Raw genomic sequence first — 22112 nt, 5'->3', positions numbered from 1 at the left:
CGGTGTGTCTTCCTTTCTTTCTTTACTTGATGATATGCACCATATATATACACCATATATATGGTATACCATACATACACAATATATATTCCATATATACATGGGGGCACAGTTGACTAAGGGCATGCCAGAAACCTATGATTGTGGGTTCGAATCCCAGGTATGTCTCTATGTTTGTCAGCACCATACCCATGCTCGTGGGTTTCACCGAAGTGGTAAACATCTGAGACCTGCATTACTTCGGGCGTTCCTCCCACATTAAGCTGACATGCCGCAATATAACTGGACAACTGTTAAAAGCAGCGTTAAATCCAAATCACTCACTCACCCATATATACATTATATACAAAGTCTTACCAATCAATCATGCTTCATGTGAATCACATCCGTCCACAGATGCCTTGATAAGTTGTTTAACCAAAATAAAACAAAGAAAACAGTATGCCTCCTGACTCACAATTTTGAATAAAATTGGATGAAAATCATATTATTTGTTGTGGCCTGATCTGAACTACTTGCCTGGTAGATGACTGCAACACTGTGATAATAACAATGATGATGAGTGAAATAATCTTGATGGTGATGACGTTAAACCCTATCTGGGAATCAAACCCATGTTAACAGGATTCTGACATGCCAAAGGGATGCAACTCTGCACAGACAATTACAGTGATGACTTGGCCACCCATGAGTGTCAGATAACAAACAACTTCAAGACAGCTCTCAGTGGTTTCAGTCTTGAATGTCAGACAACTAACAAGACAATCATGTCAGTGGGATAATTACCGGCAAACCAAGAATTTGAACCAATATCACCAGATACTGGCAAGGCTAAGGGATGCTACTCTGCAAAGCAAACTGCAACACCTCAGAACACTGTTAGAATAAATGCTGACTATACATGGTGATGAAAAGCCTGCCCCATGGCCTGCATACGTGCTGATCAACACAGCCACATTCAACTCCATTGCTCATTTAGGTCACCGTGAAGATCAGCAACCCATGCTTTCCGTAAATGACAACTATGCTTGTCGTTAGTGGCGACTAAAGGGGTCGACGGGTCAGGCTCCCTGACTTGGTTGATACATGTCATCGTATCCCAATTGCGTGGATCGATGCTCATGATGTCGATCACTGGATTGTCTGGTCCCTACTCGATTATTTACAGACCGCCGTCATACAGCTGCAATACAGCTGCAATATTGCTGAGTGCGGCGTTAAAATACAAACAAACAGTGATGTTATGCAGGAAAACAGTTTGTGGCGATCAGTCACTGGGACATGTGACCAAGTACTAGCATTCATGGTCTGAGCAGCATGGAGGATGTTTGTCTATACCAAGTTTTAGCTATTTGTTAAGATTTATTTTGTCAAAAGCTTTCATGGCATCATTAGAACATACAAAAAAGATTATCTTGGCAACTTTCTATTATTAATAACGGAAAGTAAACTATATATGTTCTTGTGTGCTTCACAAAAGCCTAATTCACGCTACTAAAAGGCTGTGACGCATTAGAATACTTGTATATTCTACTCAAACAAGGTTAAAGAACACCCGATTCTTTCATATTACTATAGTTAATTTGCCATATAACTATAGTAATTATAAAGGAATCGGGTGTTCCTTAACTTCTTTTGAGTAGTATATATATATATATATATATATATATATATATATATATATATATGTTGATAGTACGATTGAGCAGGTGTGGCCAAGTCGTCCAAGGAGCCTCAATTCGCTGTGCAGAGTTGGACACGCGAGAAATCTATGATTGTGGATTCGGATCCCGGTCCGCCCCGATTATGTTTCTAGGTTTGTTAGCACCATACCCGTGCTCGTGGGTTCACCATAGTGGTAAACGTGTGAGACCTACATCACTTCGGCTTTCCTCCCACATTAAGCTGACACGCCTTGATATAACTGGAATATTGTTAAAAGCGGCGTTAAACCCAACTCACTCACTCACTGATAGTTTGATCACATCACAATATATGAAATCATGAAATCACGGTAGGCGTACCCCTACAATTCCAACTTTGGGTTATTAAAACACGTTTACCCGTGTGATGTAAATGGGATGCCCCTCTGTGGGGGTGACAGGTGAGCCACTCAACATGCCACTCATCCGAACATCATCAGGATCGTGAAGAGCAGGGATACGCTGACGGTTCAGTTATGTGGAGGACGTAGTTGTCCCAAAGAGAACACTTATCGTTGGTTCCATATTCGAGGCTGCCAACACCCTTTCGGTACGCGAGATTCGGGGAATTATTTGCAAAAATGGGGTATCGTCAAAGGGGACGCTGGACCATTGAACACGTTAATAATTGCGAGATGTTGAAAAGTTAGTAACTGAATCCCTTGGTCGGGTAACTGTGGAGACATATCAACGAGATAGAATCAAGATACTTGTCACGTGATGAAATTCAGCAAGCAACAGTCCCATTCAATTCCGACGACGAGGGCTAAGGCATGAGTGAGTCAGATTGCGATATTAGTTGTCATGAGACGACCCCTCTTATGCTGTCATTCCCTATATACCGTTGTGTAGCTGTTTGTTTTCCTGATGTTGGGATATTGTGAGTGAGTTGGGTTCAACGCCGCTTATAAGTGTATTCCAGTTATATCACGGCGTGTCAGCTTAATGTGTGTGTGTGTGTGATGCAGGTCTCAGACATTCACCACTTTGGTGAAACCCACGCGCACGGGTATGGTGCTGAACAAAAAAGAAACACGATCGGGACGGACCGGGATTCAAAGACACAATCGTGGGGTTTTGTGTGCCAGGGGCCGCAACTGCGAATTGCGTCGCCGTAGACGAATGGGCCACCCGTATCCCCAGTTGGGATATATATGTAATATGTTGCCTACCGACAGTCCCTAAATTGATTTGAGGTTATATATACTGTAATCCTTTAGTCTCTATGTTGTTACACCATTCCAAAGGTCGGGAGTTGAAAAATTTTAGCCCTCACAAAAATATTACCTGTTTCTCATCACATTTTTTTAATGGGTATAGGTAGGTTGATTTTAGTTGGGGGGTTTATTATTTCGATTTCCCAATCTCACTAATATTATTGCACAATTAAAACCAAATGACGCTCCTACGAAGCTTAAAAATCTAAAAGGCTTTCCTGATTTACAAAATCACGAAAGACATTGCTAGTCGTCAAGGGTTACTTAAATAGAAATGCAACTTTGGAATGAAAAATGGTTATAATCGGTACCGATTTAGCATGCGATTATTTTAACAAATGTAAACTTAAGGCCCGGTACGACTTTCGGGATTGGGCAGTGATGGGAAACAAGATATATTTGTGTGTGTGTATGGCCTTATAAACTCCCGTGAAGCAGTGTCACGGCACATAAAGGACACAGAAGGCATGGTCATCTCAAACTAACGCAGTTGGCAAGAGGTTAGTCTGTCTTACAGACCCTGAAACAAATATATCCAATACAGCCCATGCAAGTCTATGATGTTTGGCATGTCTAGATTACTGCAGTATCTGAAAATGAAGAGAGTCTCTGGGCTCCCCTTTATTATATTTTTATTAAGATAATTTTCCAACTTTTTTTCTGCGATATGTTCATTTCATGCAGAGACTAGATGTTGGTTTAGCAAGAGGTCATTGCCGCGGGTAAGTAGGCCTACTGCTGAAAGTGAACATGGTCGTCAGATAATGCACACATTCGATTTAAACTTTCCATGTACATTTTTCACTGTCTATTTTTGAGGGGAAAAACACAGTTAATCACAACTTGACACATATTTGTGAACGTATGTCCATATGTATAAGTATATATTTTTTCTGTATATCGACCGGATACTTTGCATGGGTACTATGAACTTCCGTGATCTTGAATGCAGTTAGCTGATTTCAGTACGTTCTCTAAATACATACATACTGAACCTTATAAAATACTTCACTTCTTACAGTTTTGCGATATAACTTATATACAAACGTGTTAAAGTGATATTTTAATTTCACTTTAAATAATTTTGTTATCAATAACACCTTAAATGAATATGCCACAGATACTGATGTTTAATAAATAACAGATCGTCTCCGTGAATCATATGCACATTCAATTTGTCAGCGCAGTCAGAGAGAGTTACCTGCCGTTTATTGTCATCTTGGGGCCTCTCTTGGGTTTTACTGAAAGAAATAATATCTGAAATGTTAAATTCGCCGCAACTCGTCTTTTATTATTACATATATTACGAATTGAAATCTAAAATATAATCAGCTGATACTGGACTTCTACACATTCACGTGAATAACACAGAAATACATATCCACGTGCAAAAAAACACAGAAATGACAAATCCCGCACAGGGCCTCTAATGACACCTCACCCTTGAGGAATCCTAATCGAGTCGCTAGAGGGCGCAACAATCACAGGTGTGTGACCCAGATTAAATTCTGTGTAAAGCTTCAACCGCCATAGAAAGACGGAAGTGGACAAACTACTCAGGTAATATTTATGTAATTTTACACATATATTGGCACATGTTAGGTATTGCGTTACCCTCACCTGCATACCGCGTCAGGTGAACGACTTCAGTTGGGCCGGCGACTCTTTGATCCTACCTGTGCTCGGGTATTTCTGGTTTTGATAATAAACTCAGGTCGACAATGAGAGAGGAACTATGTATACATGCTGGTCTCGATTACCTGGGGTACTTTCATTTATTAAGTACAGATCACTGACAATTTCAAACCTGATTGACATCTTGCTTGTTTGCGACGTGATCTAAGACGGTCTAAATTTAGTATGAGTAGAAACATTTATTAAGGATATGTTGTAAGTTTGAATAGTTGGAGTAACTTTTAGTTTAGTGAGTCAAATTTAGGAATCTGTCATATGGCTAATGTAAGAAAATATCCCACCCCAACCCTCCCGATAGAAATATTTTGTGAATGTGAATGTGCCTATGCTGTTTCAATAACTATCTATCATACCTACTTAAGTTTGTCAGTGAAATATCAATATCCTGTTCACGTTCTCCGCTGAGCAAATATAGTACCAGAGCTCCAGGGTTTAAGCCAATGAGTATGTTGTCTGTTACTCACATGGTGTCATTCATCATGTTCATACTGGGTGAATAGTTTTATTTGGGTATTCAATTCTTTTTTCTCCTTTGGGTGTTTTTAATCAATAATAACCAATTAAAAAAATAATTCTGGTTAAAATGTTGTTTCCTGTGATGATTTCTGCATTGTTCTCTGCAGTTGAGTTTATGCATGTGTGATACCTCCATTCAATCAGCAAATAAAGAAATGCAAACTGAACAGACAACATTGGGCGATGAGACAGTAGGCACAGTGTTAGGCAGTAGGCACAGTGTCAGGCAGTAGGCACAGTGTTGTATATTTTAATTGGGTTTTGGAAATTTTCCTTCTTTAGCATGTTTAGTACGCAAGGTACACAAAGTTCTGTTGGTAATCTGCAGCTTATATGCAGGCCTGTGAAAAGGTGTACATTTTAGCAACTTAGTTATTTTCAGTTAAAAATGTTTTGTGTTTCACAAAAAAAACTGGCATTCCTTGAAAAAAACATCATCAATGTTTCTTGAACTTATCTCAGACAACATATCATCTGTCTTGCCGGACAGTAATTAGACAATAATTGTGAATACTGTGTTAATTTGAGGCTATTTGTGTTAATGGGTGGCTAATTTAAACCTTTGAAAGCCATATGTCATAAAACAATTTATACATGTCAGAAAAGTAGCTAAGATAATTAGCCATAGTCAGTGAACCAGAAAATCAGCTTATTGGCCTAATATACAATCAGTTGCCCTGAGGCTATGGGGATTATCAGGTGATGTCTTAAGCCCCTAGGACAACTACTGAACTGAACCATATATATTCACAGCTGACTGGTCAACGTGCTAGAGGTATTCACTGTCATTCCACTGCATCTCACCCTATTCAAACTGGCCTCCAACAACCTATGCTTGTCGAAAGAGGCGACTAAGAAAGGATTGGGTGGTCGGGCTCAGTGACTTTTTGATGCCTGTCATCGACCGTAGCGCCATGGATAGTTGTTCAAAATATCAATCACTGCATTGTCTGGTCCAGAATCGATTACTGACAGGCTGTTGTTATATAGCTGTAATATTCCAGGGTGTGGCGTTAAATAACAAACAAACATGCTGCATCTCCAGGAATCCAAATAACATTTTTACAGTATAGTCCAAATACAACAATAAATCATGATATGTGGGTTTATTCTGTTTATGTAGCTGGACATAGTTTTCTTATGTTTATGGTGATGTGAGGGGCACGGGTGGCCCAGTCGCCTCAGGCGCCGCAATTAACTGTGCAGAGTTGCATCCCTTGGGCATGTCAGAAACCTATGATTGTGGGTTCGAATCCCAGTTCGCCCCAGTTATGTTTCTAGGTTTGCCAGCACCATACCCGTGCTCGTGTGATTCACTGAAGTGGTAACAGCAGGGACCTGCATCACTTCGCACTTCCTCCCACATCATATTAAGCTGACACACCGTGATTAACTGGAATACTGTTCAAAGCGGCGTTAAACCCAACTCACTCACTATGTTGATAAGATGAATGATGTCTGAACTGTAGTGAATTTTTTGCAACATTTGTACATGATGAATAAACATGGTTAATTATTGGTAGATGTTTGTGAAGAGCAGTAGTAATAGAGTAACTAGTATGAGATGTAGGACCTCGCACACGGTAAACAGTGCCTTTGTTTCAGACAGTTTAGATTTTGAATCAACATATTTCTGTCGTCTAAGGTGCAGCATTTTGCTGTCCAGAGTTTCGCCCCTTAGGCATGCCCTAAATTCTCATCTTCTTGAGGCAAGCGTGTCCACTAGCCTAGATCAAAGCCTAGTTTCTACCCTTGCCACATCAAGGCCACTTTTCTTGCCTCGACCTTGGTGCCACCTCGCGTACATCATGAGTTGTGCCCCTTGTGATGAAAACGCGATGTTCTGATCTCTTATAGTTTCACAAAGATGGCGACTACCATAAGCGACGACCTAGTCGATCTGATTCCAAAAACATTTGCGATTTTATCCCTGACACAAAAACATAGGCAATTGTTGGGGGGTTTAAAAGATGAAAAATACGTATCGAGAAGACAGGCAGCGGTAAATCACTTTCATAAGAAGGTTTTCCAGTCATGGGTGTTGATTTTTTTAAAACATTCTCTGATTGGACTATCGATTTGTGTGAAAGTCCAATCATATTTAGCACAGGAAAGTGGGCTTGATGTGGCAAGGGTGATAAAAAGGCTAGTTGACGCTCTTGCCTCGGGAAGATGAGAAATTCTATGATAGGAAGCTTCAAATCCTGGTTCGTTTTGATTAAGTTTCTATGTTTGTCCGTGCCATACCCATGCTTGTGGGTTCGTCAAAGTGGGTTCCGCTGTGCATGCATAACGTCAGGCTTTCCTCCCATATCAAGCTGACACGCTATGATGTAACCGGAATACTGCTCAATGTGGCGATAAACTCACTCACTCACTCACTGCAGTTTTTGTTTTGCGTTAATGTAATTTTGTTTTTCCAGGAAGTGATGACAGGATGATAAAGCCACTTCTAGCATTAGCCTTGGTGCTGTCTGTGGAGGCTCAGCAGCTGTTTAGTAAGTCTAGAAACCTACACTCGAACCACAGAACACGCTGATCTTGTTTATATTACAATATTGTTTATTTTATAGGGGGCGGTTGGGTAGCCTAGTGGTTAAAGCGTTGGCTCGTCACACCGAAGACCCGGGTTCGATTCCCGACATGGGTGCAATGTGTGAAGCCCATTACTGGTGTCCCCCGCTGCGATATTGCTGGAATATTGCTAAAAGCGGCGTAAAACCATACTCACTCACTCACTTATTTTAATAGATTTTATTAATCATGGTAAGGCCAAATATATGTAAACAAATAGGATTTTCTTAAGGAAACACTGATTGATTACCTATTTCCGAACCATATTATTTATCATTATGTTTCAAAGTAAAAGAATATATCATTATGGATACTGAAATGCATGACCATGGATGCAGTGCTCAAGGGCATTGATCATAGTGACATACTTTACAGTACACGACCCGTGAAGATCCGGGGTAGAATAGGCCTTCAGCAACCCATGCTTGACGTAAAAGTCGACTATGCTTGTCGTAAGAGGCGACTAACAGGATCGGGTGGTCAGGGTCGCTGACTTGGTTGCTGCATGTCATCATAAACCAATTGCATGGGTCGATGCTCATGATATTAATCACTGGATTGTCTGGTCCAGACTCGATTATTCACAGACCACCGTCATATAGCTAGAATATTGCTGAGTGCGGCGTTAAACAACAAACAAACAAAGAAGCACAGTACACCATGGTCTGTGAAATAGTGTAGTGTGACATATATGTAAAGTGGTTACCATGGTGAGGGGGAGACGAGTTTTGCTTCCTTGAGAGGCATTTGAGGGTTGGAGTAGTAAGTAGATAAGATATATGGATTAACAACTTCTTTGTTACAATTAGGAGCGACGTTCGGTATAGGTTCTAATAAAGACTTCAAAATCAGAAAACTCCAAGAAGAAATCAATCAACCATGATCAAGGCTATAACATACCCCCTGCATCCCCCTCATCAAAGACGGAGCCAATCAGTCACGATCCTTTTGTTTAAACTGCTGGCTTCACCTGTTACAATGTTTACCTCATACCACCTGTCTTGTGTACTGAACTTTCTTTTCCCCTCCAGTGTCACTACATCCCAATCTACTCTACTGTATAAACATTGCCTCCTATCATGTATATATACTTGTCAACCATACGCTGTACATCACTTGCTTGATAACGGTGTTAGAACCTTCACCGAAACGTTACTCCTGATTGTAATAAAGATGTTCATCCGTATATCTTACCCTGACAGAGAGTAGTGCTGTGCATACCACGATATAAATTGTGAACTGTGGTTTATCATTTATGTCATAGTTATTAATAATACTGATTTGAGAAAAAACTCATTTTATGTTAAAATATTAATAGTTGTCCCATAAAATGAAATGTTAATAGAATTAAAAGAGAATATATGGATGTCAGCTCCTTTATTATGAGGAACACAATGTTTCGGAGTATATGCTTACTCCTTCATCAGGTGGAGGAGTAAGCATAACTCCGAAATATTGTGTTCCTCATAATAAAGGAGCTGACATCCATATATTCTCTTCCTTATGTTTATCACTTCTAAATGCCTTTCAAAGACCTTAATAGAATGATTCTGATTGGCTGTTTCAGATTGCCCAGACCAGTGGTACTCCAATGCGAACAAGTGTTACAGATTTGTAGCCTACCCCAGATCCAACTATGAGGGAGCTTCTGCCACATGCAGGGTGAGTGAGGGAGTGTTGGGTTACACACTGTCAGAGCTAATACAGCAATACCACCAGTGCCTGTACATGTTCATGCTGTAGAGGTTCTGGGTTCGAATTGGTCCCCTGCAACCTATGCTTGTCGTAAGTGGCGACTAAATGGATCGGGTGGTCAGGCTCGGTGACTTGGTTGTGTTTGTTTAACGCTGCATTCAGTAATATTCCTGCTTTATGATGGCGGTCTGTAAATAATCAAGCCTGTACAGATAATCCAGTGATTGACATCATGAGCATCGATCTACACAATTGGGATACGATGACATGCATCAACCAAGTCAGCAAGTCTAACCACCTATTCCCGTCAGTCGCCTCTCGGTGACATGGTTGATGCATGTCATCGGGTGGTCAGGCTCGGTGACTTGATTGAGGCATGTTATCGTACCTTTACTGTGTGGACTGTTGCTTCATAATACCAATCTCTTGATTGTCAGTCCAGATTTGATCGTCAGTCCAGATTTGATTGTTTACATGATCAAACGCCATATAGATGGAATATTGCAGAGTGCGTTGCCAAACAACGAACATGTATTCTAGTCTGGGCCAAACAAACCAGTGATTGATAGCATGAACAACAATACATCCTGTCGGACAATGGCCGCAATCAGCTATGTCACATATTGTAGCCTCCTTATCCTCATACTGGATGAGTCTCATCAGAAGTATTCAGTACTGAGGATCTGTTTTACCCTGGCAATGGTTTCATCCTCCATTTCCAGGATATTATATCGCCATTTTCTAATGATAAGTACCCTAGACCCAGTCTCCATCATAGCTTTGTTATGGAAATAATTTATTGTCACGATCTACACCTCTTCTAAGTTCCACACTGAGGACACAACATTTCATGCCCATGAGAGTTTGACTGTACCTAATTTGGTTGTTGTGCTATTCGAAAGAAATTTGAATTTGAAATAAGGTAATTTGAAACATAGAAAGGAGATTTAATACACTTGATAATTAACCATGGGATAGGTAAGAAACTAATCAGATGTCTATTTTTAATAATCAAAATACAGTTTTACTATTTTACCCATGTTGTTGAATATCTTTCCTCTGCAGCCTTACTGCTTTGTTCTGATATCAAACTCAACCACGTTGAATATTTCTAAGCCATTCCATAAATGTTTACACTTTTTTGACTATGATATGTGTAAATACAGCCAAATCTTTCATTGCGTGTTTATTTGGCGTTGTTTAGGTCTGTGAGTGATTTATTAATCCTACATGCTTTGCATTTGGATTCCTCTTCCATGACTTTTCCAGGAGGATGGCGCCTCGCTCCTTAGCGTCAATACCATCGCGGAACACAGTTTCATAGTTAACTGGTTGGAAACCAACGACCAACGACGGTAGGAAAAATATGAATTACATGGTTCACCATATTCACAGAAATTACAGTTTGCTTGCATCTTGAGGGAATGTGTATGTAATCTGAGCAGCTTACCTCCCTTAGATAGAACTTCCTGTTCTTCCGGCTTACCTCCCTTAGATAGAACTTCCTGTTCATCCGGCATGACAAGCTTGTTTAGTAAGGCCAAGCTAATTTAAGTGAACAGATTGTTTGTTCTCAACTACTGACTACAGCAGTAGACAATCCTGAGTTTCTGCTTCATGGCCAGAACTAACAATTCTGACAGACTCGTACAGAGTGAACAATTTGGCCTCCATCCTCTGTCATTCAGGGTAATATAGACATGACATGGTTATGTACCCTGAATGTTACATCTGCCTCGAAAATGTGATAAATGTGTTAATATAGTCACAATAACCAGCCAATCAAACGACACAAACTTTCCAACTGAACAACCGATGTGTTGATATCAATGTATGGGCCTTTTTTCCTCTGAATGAAAGAAACAGTATATGGCCCTTATTTTGTGATATTTATATTGCACACTGATGTTCAGCATCATAGCTTTCCAAATTTTAATCTAATTCCACAATTTTAGATTTTGTTAACATTAGTTAAAATGCCTGTCTGATGAACATTTACAGACGATACTTTATTAGTTATATTTTTTTAATCTAATTTTTTAATAATTTCAGCAAATGCTCACTGGCACATATATGCACTCAGCATATTACAACTGTCAAGAATAATGTGATTCATTGGCTGGTTATTTTTAGACGTGAATCAAGTTGTTAGTGTTTATTTGTTGTGCAGTAGGGTCGAACACTGGTCTGTCTGTATGAACATGTTGTCGTTCTACACACATACTATCTTTTCGTTTACTGTCATTCAGTTTTCCTCAGCGTTCATGTATCATTTGTGTTGCTTAAAACTTTCTCAGTATGATATGTTATTTAAAGTTACAAATTGCCCTAACTTTTACATCGATGTTAGATGCATGAGTAAAGCTACTAGATATATACATAACTAGAAGTGCTCACTGCTGTGTGAGATGTATGTTCATGCTTCTCAAAACTGTTAATGTGGCAAATACCAACTTCGGGATAAAGATACAAAATTCTACTGCAAAGTCACAGTTCAGACCAAGCCCAAGGTTTGAAATAGTGTCTTTTTATTTTGAATACAAGATAGGCAGGGAAATTTATATGTATTTATATTGTGAGGTGGTTGTGACCGGAGAGGTTTGAGATATCACTACAATCGAGATAATGGGTTTCACTGTAATTAAGCCCCTGTGAAGAGTCAGGTTAGAATTGGTCTTCAGCAACCCATTCTTATCTCACAAAACCGTGTAAGCCCTGCTTGTGATGTATGTAACAAATTTATCGATACGGGTTCACAAGGTACAAAGGATTAATTTCGGCAAGACACATAATCCATCACTGTGCCTGTATGAAGAGCGGACAGGGTCAGTATTGAAGCCACAGAAAGTGTTGTCACATCAAAGATTATGACGTCCAATATCCGTTCAGCTTGATTCTTTAAGGAGTAATGATAGTGCTAGCTACAAGCATGCTGAGACAAGATATCAGAATACGGAGGATATAGATGTCCTGGAGATCAGTTGGTTGGTTGGTTTGTTTTTTAAAGCCGCACTCAGCAATATTCCAGCTATATGACGGCGGTCTGTAAATAATTGAGTCTGGACCAGACAATCCAGTGATTAATATCATGAGCATCGATCCAAACAATTGGGATCGATGACATGCATCGACCAAGTCAGCAAGCCTGACCACCCAATCCCATTAGTCGCCTTTTACGACAAGCATAGTCACCTTTTACAGCAAGCATGGGTTGCTGAAGACCTATTCTATCCCGGAATCTCCACGGGTCCCTGGAGATCAGAGCATGCTCTCTGACTGTGTTATTATTTCCTTGCTCTTTCCTCCACAGACGCGAAAGCTTGAATGATCCTTCAAAGTGAGAATAGATGTTTGCCTGTGTTGATGAAATGTGCATGGTTTGGGAGCTTTTGGTGCATTGAAATGTTGAATTTCTTGAACATATCTCTTTAAAATCAGATCTTTTACTCCCGATATGATACTTCCCTGTGTGGACCTGATGACACGTCCATAAGAGGTTGACTCGGTTGAAGTCGGAACTTTGACGGCCCGATCTAAATGAAGAATGTATTTGTTCTTGAGCAAATCAGATATCAGCTCTCTAGAATTTCTTTACCACCATAATTTAGGTAATTTCAATGATAACGAAAGGGATCAAAAAACACCGAGCACAAATATTCCACGGAACTCAGAAGTGACACAGTGTATAGACTGTCAACAACAATATAATGACACTGTCTTTATTATTTAGACTTACTTTGTTTTCAAGGTACAAAATAGAGCTGTAGACTAGCTGTGTATTTTTGCAAAATATATATTAAATATTCTGAAATATGCAGAGAAATCAAATCTAGCGTATCAAATATGCAACAAAAACTTTGAAAAATGCCATTGAAATAAAACTAATGCGTATATTACAACTGATCAGTTAATTGTGAAATTCATTTGCCGACAGTTACATTTGGTAAAACATGTGTTTACCACTATTTATTTGGTGTTAATGATTTACAGGGATTGTTATGAAACATGGTTTAAAGTTAAAATACCCAAATGTAAAGAAACGGGGGTCAAAACAATTTGAAAACCCACTAAAAATTGTGGATACCCAACAAAAATCAGGCCCATTGGTTAAATACGCAAATAACCTCTGCAGAAATCAGATACACTGGTCTGAATGTTTTGCTCTTTTGTACTGAGAATATAGAAGCCTTGACCCTGATTCGAAGGGTCACATGATGCGACCTATGGATCGTATTGGTAAATGATCTGATTTTAATGACGTTGAAATATGTTAAAATGTTGAACTTTATGCAGACTACTTTATTGAAATGATAATGATGTGAGCCACTATCACAGTCATTTCAATCATGTACTCTTCAATGGCGACATGGCATGTTACTTTCACAGTGATCATTCACGAATGCTTTGAGCTTCCGGTACTGACAATGTCTGTGCATGAAATATGTAAATGGATTTGTTGATATTGTGATGAAAGTTCCACGAAATATCTGATGATTCTGCTTTGTTCCATGCGATGGATGTTGCCATGGTAACAGAAATTGGAGGTCAGATCATTATGGCATACCATGGTACGATGATTGTTGTCAGCTGATCTCAGAGTGTCATAATTAGCACTGCATGAATTGTTGGAACTAATACCGGTACACACAAATGTTTTTGCCTTCATGTTTTCATTGTGTCAGGTTGATTTGTTTTGCTTCCCTTCTGACATGTTGGAAGTCATTAGATTACTGCTACACCCACCAAGGTTGTGGCGTCATCGGTTACCATGATGTCACAATCAAATGACATCAATAATTTCTCTGACTCTGGTTAGCTGTACTTGTTACACACAAGACATTGGTTATTACTCTTTACAAACTGGGGGGGCACAGGTGGCCACGGCGCCGCGATTCGCTGTGCAGAGTTGCGTCCCTTGGGCACGCCAGAAACCTATGATTGTGGGTTTGAATCCCGGTTCGCCACGATTATGTTTCTAAGTTTGTCAGCACCATACCCGTGCTTGTGGGTTTCACCGAAGTGGTAAACGGCGGAGACCTTCATCACTTCTGGCTTTTCTCCCACATTAGCTGACACGCTGTAATGTAACTGGAATAATGTTAAAAGCGTCGTTAAACCAAACTCACTCACTAACTTTACAAACTGAAAAAGTTGTAAGAATGATTTTGTGTGATAAATGGAATCCCACCCTTGTGTCTTTTCATATGAAATATATCAACTCTTGTCAATAAAAGTATAAAACTCCTTGAGAAGCCTTGGAGTTTAAAGCTTTTATCAACCGTGTTGATATATTTTATATCGAGAGACACTCGGGTAATATGATCTATATAACAGCTGCCTCCATTACTGTTATAAATATATTCCTTGTGGATGGGGGTGGTCTCGTAGTACATGCGTTCGCTTGTCACACCGAAGACCTGGGTTTGATTTCCCCACATGCTTACAATATGTTCAGTCTTCTTGTTGCTCCTTGTCATGATATGGGTGAAATCTTGATTTAAGCAGCATAAAACAATACTCACTCACACACTCATGATGGTACCGAATTCTACTATTTGATGAAATCTGTGATCAGCATAACAATGGCAGATGCAGCATAAGGCCTTACTTCTTTTGGCTTGGTTTTGGATCAGTTGTCCTTTAAAATAAAAAATCAAGGAATTTCCAAAGATTGCTTTGCATTAAAAATAATCCAAGGGATATTTTTATGACTAAGACAGAAATTTGTTCAACGATAAATTGTCCTTACAAGTCAGATTTTAGAATTATGATATTCATATGAGCCATAACCAGGCCAAGATTTCTATTAGTTTTTATCACCTACTGATTGAATTCAAACTTAAAGATGATTAAAAAATCCTGTAAAGAAGTTGTTACCGGTATCCATAAATTGTGTCTACTTTGTATATCAAGGAAGTTTGTTTGTCCGTCTGTCCATCCGTCCTTCCAAGGACATTTTTGTGTGTGACCTTTGACTTGAAAACTATGCCATAGATTCTTTGAAAACTTGGTCAATACTTTCTATATCAATAGAAGAGGTTCAGTGTAAATTTATATTTCAATATATGGATTTTCTGAAAAAATATGGATGTTTTTCAATTTTTTATGTTTTTTTTGCTTCAACATTTGTGCGACCTACAATGTGAAAACTACTTCAATGATTCTTTTCCAATTGGGGGTAGAGTACAGTTTCTTTTCCAATAAGGGGTGGTCGGGTAGCCTAGTGCTTAAAGTGTTCGCTTGTCATGCCGAAGACCCGGGTTTGATTCCCGACATGGGTACAATGTGTGAAGCCCATTTCTGGTGTCCCCTACTGTGATATTGCCGGAATATTGCTAAAAGTGGTGTAAAACCATACTCACTCACTCACTCACTCACTCACTCTGAGAAAATATTGCTTTTTTCATGTTTTGAACTTAGATACATGTGTATGCTGGAGTTGAATTCGAGGGTATTAGTGAGCCCTGCATACTTTTTGCATTATTATTATTAGGGCTCCAAGCCGAAAGGCTGTAGAGCCCTATTGTAATCGTTCGATTTATTATTATTTATTATTATTATTATTATTATTATTATTATTATTTATTATTCCGCCGTTTTTTGTTCCAGAGATAGCAGTTTAACCACTGGCTCGATTTTGTTCAAATTTTGTGTGTGTGTGCAAGTTGTTAGGTACCAGATACCACAAAAAACCCAAGGCCGTAGGCCCAATGGCCAAGGGCAGATAACTGAAAAACAAGTATTTTTTGAAGATATATTTCGCCTTATTGCTCCGCAACCGCTCGTCCGATTACTTTCAAACTTTACACATGTCTGCTGCTTCGGGTGCTTAACATTTTCTGTTCTTTGATCTTGGTCATTGGTCACGTGCTTTGGCAGCCATATTGAATTCAAGGTTTTTACAGGGTTTTGGGGGTACCCGTCTTCAAATCCTATCTCCTCTGAATCCAATGCATGAAATGCATCCAAACTTTCTGAGTACTGTCTCCATGCATATCACATCAAACTCTGTTAGCCGATTTGGGATATCTTTTTTAGTTGCTGCCATATTGGATTCAAGGTTTTCACAGGGTTTTTTGGGTACCTGTCTTCAAATACTATCTCCTCTGAATCCACTGCATGAAATGCTTTCAAACTTTCTGAGAATTGTCTCCACGCATAACACACCAAACTCTGTTAGCCGTTTTTGGATATCTGTCTTAGTGACGGCTCTGTTTGATTTTGATTTTGATGATTTCTTTCACCGAATTTTTCCTTTATATAAAGATCACATCTTGTAAGGTTCTCCACAGAAACTATTGAAAGTTTACATGAAGTTAGTCGGGCACATGTATCTCATCTTTTGTTCTTGGCTGCATGCTAAAAGTAACACCGCTTGGTGGTAATATTGACAAAATACCGAACATATCGCTCAGAAAACCTAGGGTTATTTCCCTTTGACCGTCAAGTGTCTTTTGCAGTATGTATGCTGCCCTTGAAGATCGGGGTTAGAATTGGTCTTCGGCAACCCATGCTTGTCTTAAGAGGCGATTATTCGGGATTCGAACATTGTCTGGGTGGTAAATGGGTTTAGAACATTCTGGTTGACTCTGGCACACGCCAATTTCGTAGCGGTGATGTCCTGCAAACGGTGACTATCTTTTGCATGAGTTGGGACAAGCAAACCCTTTCAGGATTCGAACATGAGGATTCGAGGTCGGAAATGGGTTACGAACTCACTAGGACACATGCGGTGATGTCTCGCAAACGGTTCCTTACGTTTGACGGCGTTGGCACAGGCAAACCTTGTGCGGATTCGAACATGCGCGACGTCTGAAATGGGCGTAGAACATCACGGGACGTTCTGGGACACGTCGGTTTCGTAGCGGCGATGTCTCGCAAGCGTTTCCTTGCTTTTGACGGCGTCGGTACAACCAAACCATCTGGGGATTCGAACATGGACGAGGTCGGAAACAGGTTCGGGTTCGGCACTTTATCCGAGCAGTGCGACAGAAAGCCGGGGTGCTGGCGAGCTCGGAAAGCTAATCCGTTTGACCGTAGCTCAATGGACAAAGGAGCTACGCTCATTCTTCTCCCGGACTATTTGACCCCCTGTCACAAAGTGCCTGCCACCCGGCCTGTCGGCCTGTCACCCTGCCTGCCACCCTACCACCCTGCCTGTCACCCTGCCACAAGCTGCCGTACAGCAGACCTCTGAATAGCAGACCTTTGGACACTTGTAACTCGGAAACTACTGGTCCGATTTCGACCAAATTTCGTGTGTAGATTGGGATTGTCCAGTTTATTATTGTCATCCTGTTGTCCTGTTGATATCTTTCGATTTATTAGGGCTCCAAGCCGAAAGGCTGTAGAGCCCTATTGTAATCGTTCGATTTATTATTATTTATTATTATTAGGGCTCCAAGCCGAAAGGCTGTAGAGCCCTATTGTAATCGTTCGATTTATTATTATTATTATTATTATTATTTATTATTATTATTATTATTTATTATTCCGCCGATTTTTGTACCTGCCCTAGCAAAATAACCACCAGCTCGATTTTGTTCAAATTTTGTGTGTGTTTGAAGACCGTTGGGTACTAGTGCCCGCCAAAAGCCCAAGGCCGTAGGCCTAAAGGCCAAGGGCAGATAACTGAAAAACAAGAATTTTTTGAAGGTGTATTTCGCCCTATTGCTCCGCAACCGCTTATCCGATTACTTTGAAACCTTGCATGTATCTACTGCTTCAGTTCTTTGATATTTTTTGTTCTTTGACTTTGGCCATTGATCACGTGGTTTGGCAGCTATATTGGATTCAAGGTTTTCAAAGGGTTTTTGGGGTACCTGTCTTCAAATACTATCTCCTCTGAATCCACTGCACGAAATGCTTTCAAACTTTCTGATAATTGTCTCCATACAGAACACAACAAATTAGCATAGCCGTTTTCCGATATCTTTTTTAGTTGCGGCAATATTGGATTTTGATTTTGATCATTTTTTTCACCGAAATTTTACTCTTAAGATCATAGCTTGTAAGGTTCTTAACAGAAACTATTGAAAGTTTGCATGAAGCTTTGAGACTATATGTAGCTCATTTTGTCCTGGTTTGCATACTGAAAGCACTACTGCTTGGTGTGGTATTATTTGATTTAAGTTAAAAAATCAGACTTGAGTACAAATACTGAAGGAAGCGCCTCATAAATCTACCATACACCCCCATTCACTGGCTTTGCAAGCTTTCTCCACAGTCTTGTTCAGTATTATGTGTACTACCCTTAACGACCAGGATTAGAATTGGCCTTTTTCAACCGATGCTTGTCTCAACAGGCAACTATGCTTGTCACAGGAGGCGACTAATCGCATCGGGTGGTCAGACTCGCTGGCTTGATTGTTCATTTCTCAATTGCCAATTGCTAGGGTACCTTATTTTTGACGGCGTTGTTTAAAGCAAACCATTTGCGGATTAGAATATGGTCGAGGTCGGAAATTGGTTTAGTACACTCTGAGAAACTGTGGCACACGCCAATTTGGTAGCGGTAATGTCCTGCAAACCGTGACTATCTTTTGACGGAGTTGGTACAAGCAAACTATATGCGGATTCGAACATGGTCAAAGAAACAAATGGGTTAAGAACACACTGGGACACATGTGGTGATGGCTCACAAGCAGTTCATTACATTTGACGGCGTTGGTACAACCAAACCATTTGCGGATTCGAACATGGTCAAAGTCAAACATGGGTTAAGAACACACTGGGACACTTGTGGTGATGTCTCACAAGCGGTTTATTACATTTGATGGCGTTGGTACAAGCAAACCATATGGGGATTCGAACATGGTCGAAGTCAAACATTGGTTAAGAACAAACTGGGACACTTGTTGTGATGTCTCACAAGCGGTTCATTACATTTGATGGCGTTGGTACAAGCAAACCATATGGGGATTCGAACATGGTCGAAGTCAAACATGGGGTAAGAACACCCTAGGACATGTGTGGTGATGTATCACAAGCGGTTTATTACATTTGACGGCGTTGGTACAAGCAAACCATAAGCGGATTCGAACATGGTCGAAGTCAAACATGGGTTAAGAACACTTTAAGACACATGTGGTGATGTCTTGCAAGCAGTTCCTTACATTTGATGGCATTGGTACAAACAAACCATTTGAGGATTCGAACATGGTCGAAGTTGGAAATTGGTTTAAACATCCTGGGACACCCAGGTCAATTTAGTAGTGGTGATGTCTCACAAGAGGTTCTTCACATTTGACGGCGTTGGTACAGGTAAACCCTTTGAGGATTCGAATATATGAACGAGGTGGGGAACAGGTTTAGCACTTTATCTCAGCAATGCGACAGGAACCCGGGGCCCGGACGAACGCAGAACGCTAATCCGTTCGACTGGAGCCCAACTGACAAAGAAGTTACAGCCTGTTAAAGAGTCACCAAGCCGAAAGGCTGAAGAGTCCCAGTGTTAGCGTTTGATTTAATATTATTATTATTCCGCTGATTTTTGTACCAGGGCTAGAAAAATAACCACTGGCTCGATTTTGTTCAAATTTTGTATGTGTATGAAGACCATTGGGTACTAGTGCCCGCCAAAAACCCAAGGCCGTAGGCCAAAAGGCCAAGGGCAGATAACTAAAAATCAAGACGTTTTTAAAGATGTATTTCGCCCTATTGCTCCGCAACCGCTTATCCGATTACTTTGAAAACTTGCATGTATCTGCTGCTTGAGCTGCTTGACAAATTTTGTTCTTTGACCTTGGTTATTGGTCACATGGTTTGGCAACCATTTTGGATTCAAGGTTTTCACAGTGTCTTTTGGGTACCTGTCTTCAAACGCAAACAACTCCGAGTCCACTGCATGAAATGCTTCCAAATTTTCGGAGAATTGTCTCCACACACAACACATCAAACGCCAATAGCCGTTTTGGGATATCTGTTTTAGTTGCGGTTGTATTGGATTTTGATTTTGATAAAAACAATTACCGAAATTTTACTTTAACGATCATATCTTGTTAGCTTGTTGACAGAAACTATTGCAAGTTTACATGAAGTTAGTGTATCATATGCATCTTAATTTCTGTTCTTGGGTGCATGGAAAAAGTAACAACACTTGGTGGTAATATTTGATTAGAATTTGGGACACCCCTGGAACACGCCAATGTCCTGCAAAGGGTGACTATCTTTTGACAGAGTTGGTACAAACAAACCCTTTGAGGATTCGAACATGTTTGATGTCGGAAATGGGTCTAAAACAGTCTTAGCACACGCCAATTTCGTAGCGGCAATACCCTGCAAGTTGTGCCTACTTGTGACGGATTTGGTACAAGGAAACCCTTTAAGGATTCGAACATGGACGTTTGTGCACAGTGTAACTTGGAGCCCGCCATTGCTGCTTGCAGCTTTAATTATTATTATTATTATTATTATTATTATTAGAGTGTGATGAATGTGTTTATGATTACCTCTCCTCAGAGACGAGTGGTTTACCAGCGGCTCAGTCACCGTGGGGGCTACCGGGGGAGTCCGATGGAACGGAGACGGAACCTTCTCTCGGGGATTCAGCTTCTGGCTCAACGAGACCTCGAACCAGGAAGATGGTGCACGGGTCGTGTATGCCTTCTCAGGTAATGGGAGGTGTTATTGTGTCATTCATTCCGATTTCGGATCTCTTAAGATAATTTTGTCAATCCCAATTTTATATCATTATATATATATATATTTATGATGATGATGATGATGATGTTGATGATGTTGATGATGATGATGATGATGTTGTTGATGTTGTTGGATGTAACGTATATAACGTATATGCTCTTCAATGGCTGCAGGTAACAACTATGGCTGGGGAGTCACACGCACCATGGGAACATTGTCTTTCATCTGTGAGATCGATCAGACCGAGGCTTATAGGATCGTCCAGGAAAATCGAGACTTCGGTTTGTTTCTTTGCACTTATCTGTATTTATAGTGTACCATTATCACATCGCACTATTAGCGGCTGTTATGGTGTATAATATATAGAGGTTATCAGGCGAGAGTGTTTGGGGATGGTAAATATCCTGTATTAGGAATAAACATTGTATTTAGCAAGCCTTGGCGAGGTATGATAACCATCCCCAAACATACAAGCATGATAACCTCTTTATCATATACTGTCATTCTTCAATTCTTTGCTTGAAAATCTCTTTCCATCTCTCACAAATATTACCTAAACATTGCAATTTCCCTGGAATGTTGCGCATTAATATGTATTATGTCAGAGGGTAAGTGATGTGTCAATCGGACAGTGACAGTAGCCAATAAAGTTCCAATAGAAACCAATTTCTTATACAGTGGCATAACTACATATATACAAAGCAACAATTGCCTGCACAAATTGTTTTTACCTGCCTTTTGCAGCAATCCATCAGTCTGTCCGATAGAGTAACTGCCCTTTATCAAAGGGAAGCTTCTCTAACCCTAGTCTGTGAAACTTCACGGACACACTCAGACGTTGTTGACAGTCGGCCAGTCCTGTCATAACATTACGAAGTGCAGTCAGATGTACACACAGCGACAAACGAAACAAGATAACAATTCGAACATATTTCGGCCAAATCCAACTGTTTTAATTTGTGGAAAAGGTTCCAAGCCGCAAAGGTCTACAAGAACAGACATGTAAAGTGATCCCGTTTGCCTCTTGCCCTCGCTAAATTCTTTCACAAATTATGTCTCTAAAGTTGCC

General features: G+C 40.1%; 1 protein-coding gene across 2 annotated transcripts in view; it reads left to right on the top strand.

Moving 5' to 3' along the window:
• The first annotated feature begins 4396 nt into the window (after positions 1 to 4396).
• LOC139444672 (contactin-like) overlaps positions 4397 to 22112 on the top strand; it is a 53037-nt gene continuing 35321 nt past the window's right edge. For both annotated transcript variants that reach the window (XM_071225604.1, XM_071225603.1), the window contains exons 1-6: positions 4397 to 4480; positions 7555 to 7629; positions 9273 to 9367; positions 10670 to 10755; positions 20861 to 21012; positions 21217 to 21324. In XM_071225604.1, the coding sequence (XP_071081705.1) occupies positions 7569 to 7629; positions 9273 to 9367; positions 10670 to 10755; positions 20861 to 21012; positions 21217 to 21324 (502 nt within the window). In that variant the 5' untranslated portion in view covers positions 4397 to 4480; positions 7555 to 7568. The remainder of the gene's footprint in view (positions 4481 to 7554; positions 7630 to 9272; positions 9368 to 10669; positions 10756 to 20860; positions 21013 to 21216; positions 21325 to 22112) is intronic.

Source organism: Haliotis cracherodii, unplaced genomic scaffold (genome assembly GCF_022045235.1).
Source record: "Haliotis cracherodii isolate W230 unplaced genomic scaffold, xgHalCrac1.p SCAF_6, whole genome shotgun sequence".
Taxonomy (NCBI): domain Eukaryota; kingdom Metazoa; phylum Mollusca; class Gastropoda; order Lepetellida; family Haliotidae; genus Haliotis; species Haliotis cracherodii.
Note: the sequence above shows the minus strand (reverse complement) of the source record. Positions and strands in the feature narration are given on the sequence as shown.